At 39.5% G+C, this 14,004-nt stretch overlaps 1 protein-coding gene across 1 annotated transcript in view; it reads left to right on the top strand.

The window, feature by feature from the left end:
• CAPZA2 (capping actin protein of muscle Z-line alpha subunit 2) overlaps positions 1-14,004 on the top strand; it is a gene marked incomplete at its 5' end in the record, with an annotated part of 20,845 nt that overhangs the window by 3,197 nt on the left and 3,644 nt on the right. Inside the window, 6 exons of the mRNA XM_019515768.1 lie at positions 1,112-1,163; positions 3,090-3,153; positions 4,431-4,637; positions 7,225-7,304; positions 11,358-11,436; positions 12,603-12,674. Coding sequence (XP_019371313.1) covers positions 1,112-1,163; positions 3,090-3,153; positions 4,431-4,637; positions 7,225-7,304; positions 11,358-11,436; positions 12,603-12,674 — 554 coding nt within the window. The remainder of the gene's footprint in view (positions 1-1,111; positions 1,164-3,089; positions 3,154-4,430; positions 4,638-7,224; positions 7,305-11,357; positions 11,437-12,602; positions 12,675-14,004) is intronic.

Raw genomic sequence — 14,004 nt, 5'->3', positions numbered from 1 at the left:
GGGGGGGGTGGGTTTGGGGAGGGGAGATAATTTTATCTGACTTATAAATTGACTCTAAAATCAATTTATAAGACTCTTATAAGACTCTAAAATTAAAAACTTTGATTAGAGTCACAAAGTTTCTTAAACAAAACCCAATACACTTTCAATATGATGCAGAATTTTTTTTGTAGAAAAACCCTGTTTCCTGTTCGAGGCATCAGTTTTCAGTAATTTCAGTGGCTTCTCCCTTCACATAAGTTCTGTGAAATCTTTGGGTTCAAGAACTAAACAAATAACATTACAATTACTGTGATAACAATGTTTTTATGTTCTTTGAAATTAAAAACTAAATTTGAATTGTTTATATGGTAATATATCAGGTTGTTTATGTGTATGTGTGTTGTTGTTTTTTTTAACTTAAGCTCGTAAAATGCACTGTGTACAATCAGTGTTAGGATTGATTCTGCATGTAGGGTTTTCATTATATGTGAGGGTGAGTGTTATTTGTCAAAATAGTCTGATACTGCTTTAAAATCATTCTAGAGAACATGTATTAGAATAAAGAGCTTTATGTAGTTAAAATGCAAGAATTTCTGGCCAGGAATAAAAATGGTATCTAGCAGTATATATTCAGTTAGCAGTATCCATTAAGAGATTGGAATAATAATGGTAGGACAGGGGGAAAAGAAAAACAGTCTAGGCAACGTTAAAATTAGCAAAGGCCTGCATTAACAACCTCCAACAAATCCTGGTCCCACAAATGATGGGACTTTTTTTTTTAAATTCTTGAACAGTTGTCTTACTAATAAATGGAGCCAACTGAATCTGGTGCTTCTCTAATGGCAAATTTGGCCATTTCCTACAAGGCCTATCATGCCACTTCTATGGCATGGCTTTTATCTATTTACAAAGTTGCTGTGAGTTCATTTCAATCCAATCTCCTCACATCTGGCAGTCATGATTGTGAAATGTATGAACAGCTTTGTTACCTGTTTTTCTCAAGTAATCAATTCTGCTTTTTAGATGCATTCCTGGAGAGAGTTTTTTCATTTGTTGTCTTGGCTAATAAATTTGAGTTTTCTTCTAACATCTTGAGGAGAGAATTAAGACTTTAAATTATTTTTTTCAGATGTTCGATTACTGCTTAACAATGATAATCTTCTCAGGGAAGGAGCAGCCCAGTAAGTACTATATACTGTCCTCTAGTTTCTGAGAGACTGAAAATGTTACACTTCATTAAAGCATTCAGTACCAGCAAATAATCATGGTGAATGGATGTCACTTTCTGCACCCATAACTGTTTTAAGCTTATTAGAACCAATAAAGTAATGTTAGCTTTGATTATACTTGAATGGGAAAAGTCCAAGGAAAACAAAATTATAGAAGTGGTATAGATGAATGAGAGGTGCCCCCAGTATCAACTTTTTGAACAACAGCCTTATGGAAATATTATGCTTCTTAAAACAATACCCCGCACTATTTTTGGTGAGGGAATAAGAGGTTCTGTCTCTTTGTAATTGCTAAAGATTGCAGGGTGCTTTTCTACAGGAGCAAGGGTGCTAAGGCCAGTATCCTGCCTAAATGTATTTAGGTAACTTGCATTTATATATACCTACTATGTAGTGTAATTTGGAAGTATTCATCACTTCTACATACAAACTGTTGTATAGTGTTGTGATATTGGCTGAGTTGTCACTAGAAGATACACTTTTAATTCGGTATTTTCAGGATTCTTAGATGATAGATACCAGAAAATGTAAATATACCCATTTAAGTATACAAAAGGCATGTCTGCATAGGGTCACATGGCATGATAGCATCCACATGTGACCAGCAGCTACTTTGCCATAGCAACACGCTCCCTCAGTATAGCATGCCACTATGGCGAAGTAGCTGTCAAAAATAAGTGTGTATTGCACGTACAACACAGAAGGAAGTACTGTATCACAGTGCAGTAACAGTGTTGCCATAGGGACACATGTAGACAGGCCGAAGAGTAGAATGGAGGAAAAATAAGACTTATTTAATTTGTCCATCCAGAAGGCCACTTCTAGTAATCTTAAATTTATCACAAGTAACTCTGAAATTAGGGTTTCAGTTATGTTTTTGTAAACAGCTAGGGTATATCCATTCAAGACTTTCTGAAGGATAAATACCCTGCAGAGGTGCAAAGGTCTGTGTGTATAGCAACATTCTTGTAATAAAAGATGCTTAAAGAAGTCCAACTGAGAGAACAAATGTACTCTCTTGTTTGGAACCAGTAGACCTCTTGAAGTCTGCACACGTGCTCTTTTGGTATATCTTGGATGTTTCACTGTGCTTAATGTGATTTTACTGAGCCCATGAAATTGGATACATTAAGATCCTTTATGATTAAATAGCAAAACCAGGAGGTTAGTAACTTTTTATAGTATTCCATTGAAAAGTCAACCTGACAAATTATTGCTCATAATATTTGAAAGTAAAAATGTTTGTGCAGATAACTTCTATAAAAGTTGTTGTACACTTCTAGAAGTAAGCAGAAAAGTGCGTAAAATGCACCCTTTTTAAGTCTCCTGTTTTATAGTATGTTTTAAGAGAAGACTTCAGGATAAAAAGGAAGTTTGAAATAAGTGTTTTGAGTGTGTAGCTCAGAGATGGATCTACAGTTAAATGACCACAAGGGACATATTTTTGTCACAAGTTAGAAATTAAATGTGGAAGCAGCAGAAGTTTGTACTTCATGGTGTTTACCTTCATATTGAATTATTTTAGAAATGACAGTCATATCAGACAAACAGGAAGCTTTCAGTCTCTTAAAAATATTTAATGACTTGCAAATGAAATCCCAGGTGCATGTACTTATTTTGGTCGTCTTAGATTGATTTATTTTTAGGTGCTATTAAATGCTTTTGTCATTTGTGTCCTTAAGATAGTGTGGCTTTGAGACCTCAACTACTGTTTGATGTTCCTTGATTGCTAGCTTTGATGTGAGGAACAGAATATTTTCTTTAGTTTTAATATCTAAACAAATATTCATAAATAATCATTGTTAAACTTTTGTAACGTTGAAAGATTTATGGTAAAGCTAAGTAGATTGTTGATATACATATCTCTTGTCTTTTTAGTGCATTTGCACAATACAACCTGGACCAGTTTACTCCAGTAAAAATTGATGGTTACGATGAGCAGGTATGGATCAAATGTGTAGTTTAAGAGCATGCTCTTATCAGCTTCGTAGAATCACAGAGAAATGGGGCTAAGAGGGGTCTCCAGAGGTCATCCAGTCCACTGCTTCTCAACATTTTGCACCTTGCGTCCCACTGTGATGAAAACAAAACCCCACAAAATTGCACTGTTCAAGTTATCTGTTGATTCATCTATTTGAAGAGCAAACAACTGATTTTTTTCAATCGGGCAATGAGTTGAAGTCCCACCTACACAACCTTCAAGTCCCACCAATGGGACACATCCCACTGGTTGAGAAACACTGATCTAGTCTAACTCTCTGCCTCGGGCAGGATCGTCTGTGTCCCAGCTGTCTCATAGACTATAATCTAAACTCTGCATAAGACTACCATCAATCTTGACACATCATAGACTCTCATTGTCTTGAAGAAATAAGCATTGCTTGTATGATAAGTTAACCAGCTATTTATGAGGTAAATAATATGAAGTATTGTTGGAACACCATAGTTTCGATCCTGCAAGGTAAACAAAGGGATTGAATAACTTTTAGTTCTACTTTATATTAATATACTAGGCCAGGGCTGCCCAACTGGTTGCCTGCAGGATGCATGCATCCTGTTACAGGTCAAATTGCATCCCCCAGGCTCCCAGCCAGCTATTGCTGTCCCTGTTGCTCCAGCTGTGGCAGCACCCAGGGGCTCCAGGCTCCTCCTCCCTCTGGCTTCCCCTTTCTGCCCTTGCCCCAGGGACAAGAACATCCTCTTCAGTGCCAGGGAAGCCAGTACAGTAGCTTGGGGTTCCTGAGTGGGCTGTGCAGTGGGGAAGTTTGCAACTGGAACCTTAAAGATGAGTCGGGGCACTGGGGTGGATGGTGCAGTGTTGAGACTGGGGAGTAGTAGTGGGAGGTCATGCAGTGCAATGGAGATGCTGGGGAGCAGCAGCAAGAGGGTGCTTGGCACAGCAGGGAACATTCACCCCAATGGCATGCAGCCTCTGACTAACTTAGTTGTACAGTGCTGTCCTTGGCTAAATATTTGAAGTCTTCAAAAACAGTTCACTCTGTGCTGGAGCTACCAGTGCATTAATTCAAACAGCACTGAAATTCTGAATTTGCTACTCTTCTGTTTGATGTGCATGGACTTGGTTCATACCTGAAGTCTCTAATTAGGATGTTGATGGTGTCTCCCTTTGGTACAGCTCAGTCTGTAAATTGGGTAGTTCTGTCCTGAATGATGTAATGTCAAACAGAAAAATGTTACAACCAGAATTTTGTGATGCAGGTCTTGATAACAGAACATGGCGACTTGGGTAATGGAAAATTTTTGGATCCAAAAAACAAGGTCTCCTTTAAATTTGATCACTTAAGAAAAGAGGCTACTGATCCTAGGCCCCATGAAGCTGAAAATGCATTAGAATCCTGGAGAAATTCAATTGAGACTGCAGTGAGAGCTTATGTGAAAGAACACTACCCAAGTGGTGTCTGCACAGTAAGTACAAAACAGCTGTCTAAACATGCTTGTAAGTTCAATTTTTACATTCACTTTCAGATGGATAGTGATCTCTGAAATACAAAATAATAGCAACCAGCATATGTCCACAACATAATTATAGATGGAGACTTGTGTTTCATCAATGTCTGTGTTTCTTTCTGCACCACTTACGAACATGGGTGGAAAGTGCAGATCTCTTCAGACCATGGGGGAATTGGAGTGAGGTGTGGCTGGACTCCCTGGGTCAGCAAGGGACATCAGGGAGCTGGGTAGAGGAGCAGGCACATGAAAGTTGGGGGAAGGTCAGCTGTCCTTAGCTGACCTGGGAATAGGGGAACCTCAGAAATGTTCCTGCCCCACGCTGGGGCCTGTGCTGGGAGCCAAGCTTGACCAGGGACAGCAGTGGTGGCAGGCCTGCCTACTGCCCCCTCCACCATCCTTCCCCACAGCAGCAGACACTGGAAGGAGAAACCTGTGTGCTGTTGCTACCAGTGTGGTTTCTGGCCAAGTCAGGCACCGCATAGGCTGGAGCAGGGCAGGAGCAACTCTGGAGCTTCCCCTGTGCCTCTGCATCACCTCAGGATGGTGGTGTGGGACAGGTTCTTCCTTTTAGTGCTTGCTTCCAGTCAGCAGGGGACACAGGTGGCAGGGTGCAGGGAGGAAATCTGCCCGCTACAGCCTCTCCCTTGCTAAGCCTGGATTCTTGTGCAGCTTCAGCCTCCAATTGGAACAGGGCAAGAGAAATTCTGTGCCCCCCCCAATGCTTGGATTGTTGGGGAGCAAAGGTAGCAGGAGGTGGCGGGGGGCAACTGCACTGCTACATTCCCCTGGTATCCGCCCTTATCTACCAACACCCTTCTTTCCATTCTTTCTGAAACTTCTAGGATAATGGTCAGCAACCTACAGCCTTCAAGCTAGATTGATTTGGCCCATGGAAGTGGGATTTCAGTAGCCAGATTAACCCAGTTTGACTAAAAGACTGTCTGACACAGAGGGCAGGACCCAGCCATTGCACTTTTCCCCATAGTGGCACAGGAAAAGTGTCTGCTGCTGGTGCTCATCCCCACAAAGGCAACGGGAAGTGGCTGCTGGGAAAGTGATTTTCTGCTGAAGACACTTTCCGTGTGCAGCTACTGGGAAGAGAGGGGTTGGTAGCAGCTGGATTCTAGTGCCCACCAAACTCATGCCCCATATGCCAGCCCACCTCTGACCCGAACTGGGTCAGTCTGCCTTGCAGCCTGAAAAGGTGGCTAACCTGTTCTAGGAAGTATTAACTATATGGCATCAGCTTCTTAACTTGCAGGGAACACAATCTCTGAATCGTTCTCAAATGTAGTGTAAATTTAAGTATTTTTAATTTTTTTTAAAGTTTGTGGTAACAAAGATGTTTGGTATTTGACCCTTGATATTATTGAATGGACTTAATTTCCTAAATAGAACCATTAATTTAATTGTTGATGGCATGATGTTCAGCATTATTCATTGGTTGTTGCCTTGAGGAACCAACTATTTTTAGGATCTTTCTTTTCTGAATTTACCATTGTTTATGTCTGCAAGTTGAATTCTGATCTTGTGTGATGAAAAGCTCAACTTTAAATTATACATAACTAGTACTTACTGTGCTATTATCTCTAAGCAAATTGAACAGAATATAATTCTTTTCACTAGTTCTTCAGGCTTTTTTATTTAAATTTTGTTGTAGACTAGCATAAATAAACGATGCCATTGGTTACTTGGAATCTTGTGTTTTGGAAGAAAAGATTTTTGTCAATATTATCTTTTATTGCAACAACTCTATGAGAATAGAATCGTGTCACTAATGAGTTGGAATCTTTTACTGTGGTCCAATAAAAGATATATCACCAAAAAACCCTTGCTTCTTTCACTTCTTGGACCATAACAGCTACAGCATCACTCCAACCCTGCTATGTTACATAGATTGTTTTCAGCTGCTTTCAGTATACAAATATAAAGGGTTTGGTATAGTAGGACCTGGTGACGGGGAGAACAGTGCTTTATCCTGTCCTCAGCTGCTTAAAAGCAGGAGATGCTAGCAGATTCATAAAGTTCAACTTTTTTGCTGTGGTCCAGATCATCCCTTTATCAAACTTTGTTTCCTAAGTAGTTTCTATTCTTTAAACTTCAGATCTATTTATTACCTTTCATTATAGGAAGCAGCACTAACAGGCTCACTGAAATAAATATAAGCCTTAGCTGTTGTTGAGGGCATGCCAGTGTTCCCTCTTCCTGTTTGATTAGGTTTCTTATAATTGAAGTTTTAAGAATGAAATGTTTCAAGTGCCTACTTTGTGATTCCTGTAAGTACTTTGCCACATGCCAAAGAAGGACAAGCTGATGACCAAGAAACTTATAGTTAAAATATTGGTTGCTTTTCTTTATGCATAAGAACAATGGGTGAATGGCTAGAAAATACTTCTACAATGTGATCAATACCTCCTAAATTATTTTTAAAAAGAAAAAAATCTAAGCATCTCAAATATCTATCTTGCTTAAAGCACTTAAACAGTGGCTGAGGTCTCAATCTAAAATTTGACATGACTGTACTGTTTCCCTTCCAATTAAGGTGTACGGTAAAACAATTGATGGACAGCAAACCATTATTGCATGTATAGAGAGCCATCAGTTTCAAGCAAAAAACTTTTGGTAAGTTATTTTAATTAATATTGTATTTGCTACATTCTGTTTTGCTTGAATAATTAACCTATTGCAGTATGCCTACTAAATTTGGAGTGGTTCACTTCCTTGGGAGGGTGGAGGGGAAGACGTGTCTGTTAAAAGCCCCTAATGGGAGCTATTTAGAAGACTCTTGCTCCATTGGAGACCAATCAACAGGTGTAGATCTCCACGTGTTTTGCAGAACACTTGATAAATTCTCTCATATTTCTCCTTTGACTTTTTATTGATTCTTGCGTCTCTTCTTCCTTGAGCATTGTTCCAGCCAATATCTTTTATGTTTAAAACCCTGCTACACTGCTTTCTCCTTCCTGCCATATGGTAAAGGATAAGCTGAGGACCAAGACTTTCACAGCTATTTGGACATGGACTGATCTTCTGATTTCTTTGCTCTACCAGAAACAGCAGATTTGCACTAGCAGGGGGAATGCCAAGGAGGCAGTCTCACTTTCTTACAGCCAGTTCTAAAATCTGCCCCTTTCCCATGAATGTTAGAGTATTTGTTTCACTGTATAGCTAGTAGAGATGTGAAACTTGCTGCAGATTGGTGTTTATGTTCTTTATACCTTTGAAGCTTGTTTAAACTGTTAACATCAATAGTCCAAGTTCTTCCTGAGGAAAAGTTTGCTTTCTCAGTATGGAAATGAGTTGCATTTTTCAGCTTAGGTATCCAGCCTCCGTCTCTCTCTTGGCTTTTTTTAGCCCTAGTTCATTCTTAATCAGTTTCTCCCAGAACAAAGGGAAGAATGCAAATCTGATTGATTCTTTCATAGTTCATCATACGGCTTGGGAAAACAGTTCATTCTCCCAGGACAGTTGTGGTGGGGAGTTAAAAATGGGAAAACTTAGTGAGAAGGGAGAAGGACCTGAAGACGTATTTAGTCTGAAAGTCGTTAACAAGACTTAATCTACATGTACATTTCCTATCGTGGTGCTCAATAGTTGTAATCCAAGCACGGCCTTTCTTTCACGTAAATAGGTCTTGTTAAATACATACAGACTAAGTCTTCAGTTATCCAGACTTCTAGTCTAGAGGAGGGTGGCAACAGGTCAGACGATAGTGGGAAAGAAAAATCACCAGGTTTTGAAATCCTCCAGTTCTTGAAGTCTTTGAGGAATTTTATTCCAGAAAAATGAACAGCCTGTTTACTGAATCGGCATGCCTGATAAAAATGAAATGTCAGTGCCTTTCCATTTCTGACTTACCCTGACTAACTTAGATGTCTGATTTTCACCTTTTGGGTTTTTGCGTATCCTAGTTTAGAATGAACTGAAATATTGTTGTTTATATTGGGCTAATGTTTTCTTACGGGGCAAATATTCTGCCATATTTTTCAGATATTTTCTGAAGTTTTCAGATATCGATGAATTCAGAGTTTAAAGAACCTTGACCTAGATTTAAACTACTTTTATAAGTGCAGTATATTATTTAAAGTGTTAGACGTGTAACACTAAAGCAAATGCTTCTGTAAAAAACCCCCAAACTATTCTGCCAAGTATTGAGGATATCCTCATTGCATAAGGCTCTCAGCTTATCCCTGTATGATACTGTAAGTACATGGCTATCTGTGGTTTCGTATGCATTGCTTACAAACGGATTAATATGGCTAATAGCACCCGACGATCCAAATTTCCAATCTGGGGAAAATTCCAGAATGTTTAAAAATAGTGCTTATGCGAAGACAAAAACAGGCAATTCAGGTCTCCTGTGGCATTGGGCTTGAGGAAATCAACCTTTTGGTTAGAAATCAAAATATTTCAACTCTTTCAAAATGGAAGTGACAGGACTTTCTGGGCCTATATAGGGTGTACCTTGCCTGCCTATGAATTATAGACAGTCTGGGACCTTGAAATTCCCAACTCCAGATGGGACTGGCATGGTCCCAGTGCTGTGGCAATCTGCCAGGTGGGTGAACTGATAGCAAACCAGGCAATTTTACCTTCCTGGTTTCACTAGAAGATTCAAAATTGGTACATCAGTTTTCCAGGGAAAAACATTCTCTCATTAAAAGTATAGTGATTCAGGTATGTAAATAGATAAAAGCGCATAAAAATCATTACAAAAAGCAGCTGAAAAACATCTAGCTGGTTTGCAACCAACTTCCAGAACTTCTTTGCTCAGCTTTGGTGCACATTGTTCATGAGTTTTAAAGCCCTTCATACAGAAAGATGCCTAAGGACTTTATGCTCTGTTTGAAATAGCTGAATCTTTTGTGAAAATGGAGGCCCTCGAGGAGTGAAACATTGCCCTAACCTAACAACCTGCGTGGTATTGTTAATAATATGACTAACAAATATTAAAAAATATCTTGTTTGCTTGAAAGGAATTTAGGTATACAGAATGAATTGACAAATTAGAATTTCTTTTATTACCCTAAGTCACTAAGTGCTGTAGAGTTCCTTATAGCTGCAAGTTGTAAAGTGCTCAAGTTTTATGGCACTGGTAGCATTACAGTGGCATCTAGCATCCCAGTTGTAGGACCAGTTCAGTGTTCTGTGAGATGCCAGAAGGTTAAATCATATCTGCAGTGCAAAGCAGTTTATGGTAACTTCTTGGTGTACATGCAAAGCTGCACTTTTGAAGCAGAACTCCCAGATGGCGTACAGTGCTGTTAGGCACCATCCAAGAGAGGCAGTTACTTATCTGGCCCTACCATGATTGGGTTTTTTTAGCAGGGGTTTTGAAAATAGGATGGGTATTATCTTGTTGGGATCTGAAAATGTTTAACTTAGTATGGTTTTTTTTTTTTTTTTGATTTTTGAGAAAAAGGCCCTTGGAGTGAAACATTGCTGTTATCTAACAACATGCACAGTACAGGTGACCCTCGCCATTTGCGGGGGGATGCGTTCTCATTTACCCTGCAAATGGCGAAATCCGCGGATAAGGCACTACGTTCATGAACTCAGTGCTCCTAGCAGCTGGGGGGGCATGGCTATGCTGGCGGTGTTGGGAGCCCGGTGGCGGCAAATGCGGTGCTCTGGAGGAGCTCCTTTAAGTGTATTTAAGAAGCGGGTTCGGCATTTGCAAATATTTGAAACTGCGAATGCCAAACTTGTGACTAATGAGGGTTTCCTGTATTGTTAACAGTGTTTCAGATGTTTAACTGCACATACAAATTTCTGACTGGTAATGTTTAAACTATGCTTTTCAGTATTCATACCACTGGAAAGGAAATAAACCTTGTGGAAATTAAATTCTTTTTCTCACCGAACTGTTTCCTTCCCCCTGAATGCATACACACCAAAAATTGAGCTGCAGTCTAGATTCCTTCTTAACACATCTCTAATGTAGAAAGATCCAATAATTATTTAAGTATGTTAGGACTGTCTAGCTTGCAGGAGAGGAAGCAAGTAGAAATCTGTATCTGTACTTCTCTTTCCAGATGTCTGAAATTTTGGGAAGACCATTGTATTTCTTTCTACTGGAAAGCAATGCCAACAGTTCTAGAGCTTCATATTTCTGCAGAAGGAACCCAAAATCTTAACAGCAGTTCAATATTACAGAAATTCATCCTATGAGAGTTTGTGTTGTGTGTTTTTTATGTAAAAGTAAAGGTTCTAAAGTTAGTTGGCTGCAAAAAGTTGACTTCATTGCTGGAAATCATCCTGTCAGCCTTCCTTTGTCCAGAAACTAGCAATATGCAGAAAAACATATTCAGTAACTAAAAAAATGAGGAAAGTGGATCATTAGAGCTCTTAACCGTTTCAGAAGGAAAGAAGGGTCCTATTACTGGAATGTTTCTGTTAATCATCTTGATCAGTGTCTAAAAGCAAGAATGAGTATTCACAGAAAGTGTCTCATCTCCCTTCACCTGTTTAAGGGTCTTAATCTATTAGGTTTGCTTTGTTTTGCTTTTTAGTGATACTGTTGGATGTTATACTGTCCATTCCATCTCCTTTAGCAATTTCAGGCTGAAACCAAGAACTGTACACAACTAGTGAAGTAAACCAGTGCTTGAAATTTAAATAGCTTATTCAATTTTTTTCCTGCCTTATTTACAGCTGCTATTTTTATTTTTAAAGGAATGGTCGTTGGAGGTCAGAATGGAAGTTTACAATCACCCCTTCAACCACTCAGGTGGCTGGCATCTTGAAAATTCAGGTAGGCTTATGCTAAACTAAGTTTAACCAGACAATTTCTAAATGCTTTTTACTAGGGGAATCTAAGGGCGTTATAGTAAGATTTTTATAAGATCTCTGGTTCAGGGAGCAAAAATGGAGTATATAAGCACACTTCATTACAATTATCCATGCAGTAATTTATGGTCTGGAAAGGGACCTCAAAAGGCCATCTAGTTTATCTTGTTTCACTGAGGAAAAATAAGTATACCTCCTAAACCATCCTTGACAGATGTTTGCAGCCTATTCTTAAAAACCTCTAATTTCAACACCTTTTCAGGCACCCTATTTTTGTTTTGCTTGCCTTAAAAGATCTTCCTAATATCTAACCTCATCTCCCTTGCTGAAAGTAAACAGATTAGTACCTGCCTTGCTGCCACATGGCTTACAGAGCATTTGAGCACTGTGTTTTTTCGTTTTTGTTTTTTTAACAACTTTTTGCTAAACTTTGATTTGAGCGGTAAGCTACCTTGCATTTAACCAAGGGTAAGAGCCTGCATATAAGCAGTAGCTGACATGCCATAAGGGTTACACCTTCAGTTACCTAATGATACTTGTTCTTAAACTCATATCCTGAGAGTGGTAGAAAAGATGTTATGATATGGGAACAGAATCTCATGAGGTTTTCACCTCCGTCTGCTCTGTCTCTTAGCCAAGGTTTGTGTAAAAAGAATTTCCTTGGTTTGTATAAATGTTCATTTTTGATGTTTGGGAGCTGTCTCTATCTAATGAGGGGATATCAAATCATGGACTGACTTAAAAAGATCAGACCTGTCTGTCCTTGATGGGAGATGTCACGTTGCCTCTGGCAGACAAGTTCTGGGTGAGGCATGTGGACAGCGCTGTTACTTTAGCCTAAAGCTCACCAAGAATTCCTCAGAAACAGATCACATTTTCTACTGTAGCCTGTAGCTGGGGTAAAGTGAACACTCAGTTGTGGAGAAACTTAAGATTCTAAGAAAGCTCTTTGGGGTTCACCTACGTGTTGCCTGTAATTGTGCATTTCCACTGCAGCGAGTGAACTACTGGTGACTCAGTTCCTCCAAAGTGTGTTAAATGCTGATTAATACTGACATTTTGTTACAGTGATTCTGTCTCTTCTAACTATTCTGTAATGTTTAATGTGGTGTTGGCTTCACTTGTTCATAGGTTCATTATTATGAAGATGGTAACGTCCAGTTAGTGAGCCATAAAGATGTACAGGATTCTCTAACAGTTTCTGTAAGTTGTCTTTTCATGATGTGTTGCCATCTGTTGAGTGGCACAATTTCATTTGGTTTTGTTAAAATTGTGGATCCAAGATTTTTATGATTAAATAACACTTTTACAATGTAAGTAAATTGAGGTGTAGTTGTCTCTGTTCGTTCCTGTTTTCTAAAATAACCATCATTTTACATTTCATGTTTGCATGTGATTTTAAGAGAAATAATGTAGAATAATTGTATTTACTAGGTATTAGTTATCTCACTTTCCCATTATTATCTGAACTTTTGTTGTTCACTTAAAAATGCTAATTTTAAACTTGATGGCTTCTGGGATTAAATTTTGAATGTGCAGTGGGTTTATTTGAACAGTCTCTTCTCCCCACCATTATTAAGTGTTTGGTAGCATTTGCTCAAAAAGAGTAAGGCACTAAAGATAGCAATTTGCAAAGGAGAGTACCATAGCTAATACTATTTTAAGGAGCTGGCACAATCTGTCTGTAACTAATGCTGTCAGAATCTTGCTTTTATGGACAATAAGTTATTTCGGTTCGTTAAACTTCAGTTTGAGAGATTCTATGCTGGAATTTAGGCTCTTCTTAGCTTTCTGTGTTCCAAATAAAGATTATAATGGTGCCTAAGGACATGCTAAAAATAACCCATTGTTTGAAAACAGCAATGGTTGCATCCTCAAGGAACTGGTGCTTTCTGAGGGCAGCATAAACTACTAATTATTGCTTTTAAGTAATAATCATGCATTCTAGAAGGCATTAGGAAGTGCATAAACATTTATATTTCCTGCTGGAGTGTTCCTCAATAAAAAAAACTCAGGCCAATTGCATTAAATAGTCAAAAGAGAATGAAAAAGTAAAATCTATGCTGATGACCAGGGATACAGGTTTTCTGTTCACCACAGACAAACACGGTAAAACTCATGTTTTCTCATTTTAAGGAGAAAAACATGGGAAATGGTGGGTTTCCCCTTGCAGGCTGGCAGAGTTCCAGCCTGCAAGGTGCTGCAGGGAGCAGGAGTGTTATCAGGCAGGGGATGCCATGTGCATGTGTGCCCATATACATGGCCGCCAGGCAGCCTGGAGAGCAGCTCTCTGCAGATAAGTCTGGGGGGGTGCGGATTGAGGCTCCTGTAGTGAGGTGGGGAGGGAGTTGGGCAAGGCTGGGGCTGCTGCCCAGCCTGGGCAGTGTATGAGGCTTGGAGCCCAGAGCCAGCATCCATGGCCAAAGGGCCTGGGTAGGGAGTGGGATGGACCTGTAGGCAGCACATCGGGGGGGGGGGGGGCTAGCTCCCTGTCACTGCATACCATGCACTCTTGGGGGGAATGGGGGGCATG

This window comes from Gavialis gangeticus, unplaced genomic scaffold, assembly GCF_001723915.1.
Source record: "Gavialis gangeticus isolate Ggan-Ray unplaced genomic scaffold, GavGan_comp1, whole genome shotgun sequence".
In the NCBI taxonomy this organism is placed as follows: domain Eukaryota; kingdom Metazoa; phylum Chordata; order Crocodylia; family Gavialidae; genus Gavialis; species Gavialis gangeticus.
The sequence above is the reverse complement of the archived record's forward strand: the minus strand, read 5'-3'. Positions and strand labels throughout refer to the sequence as shown.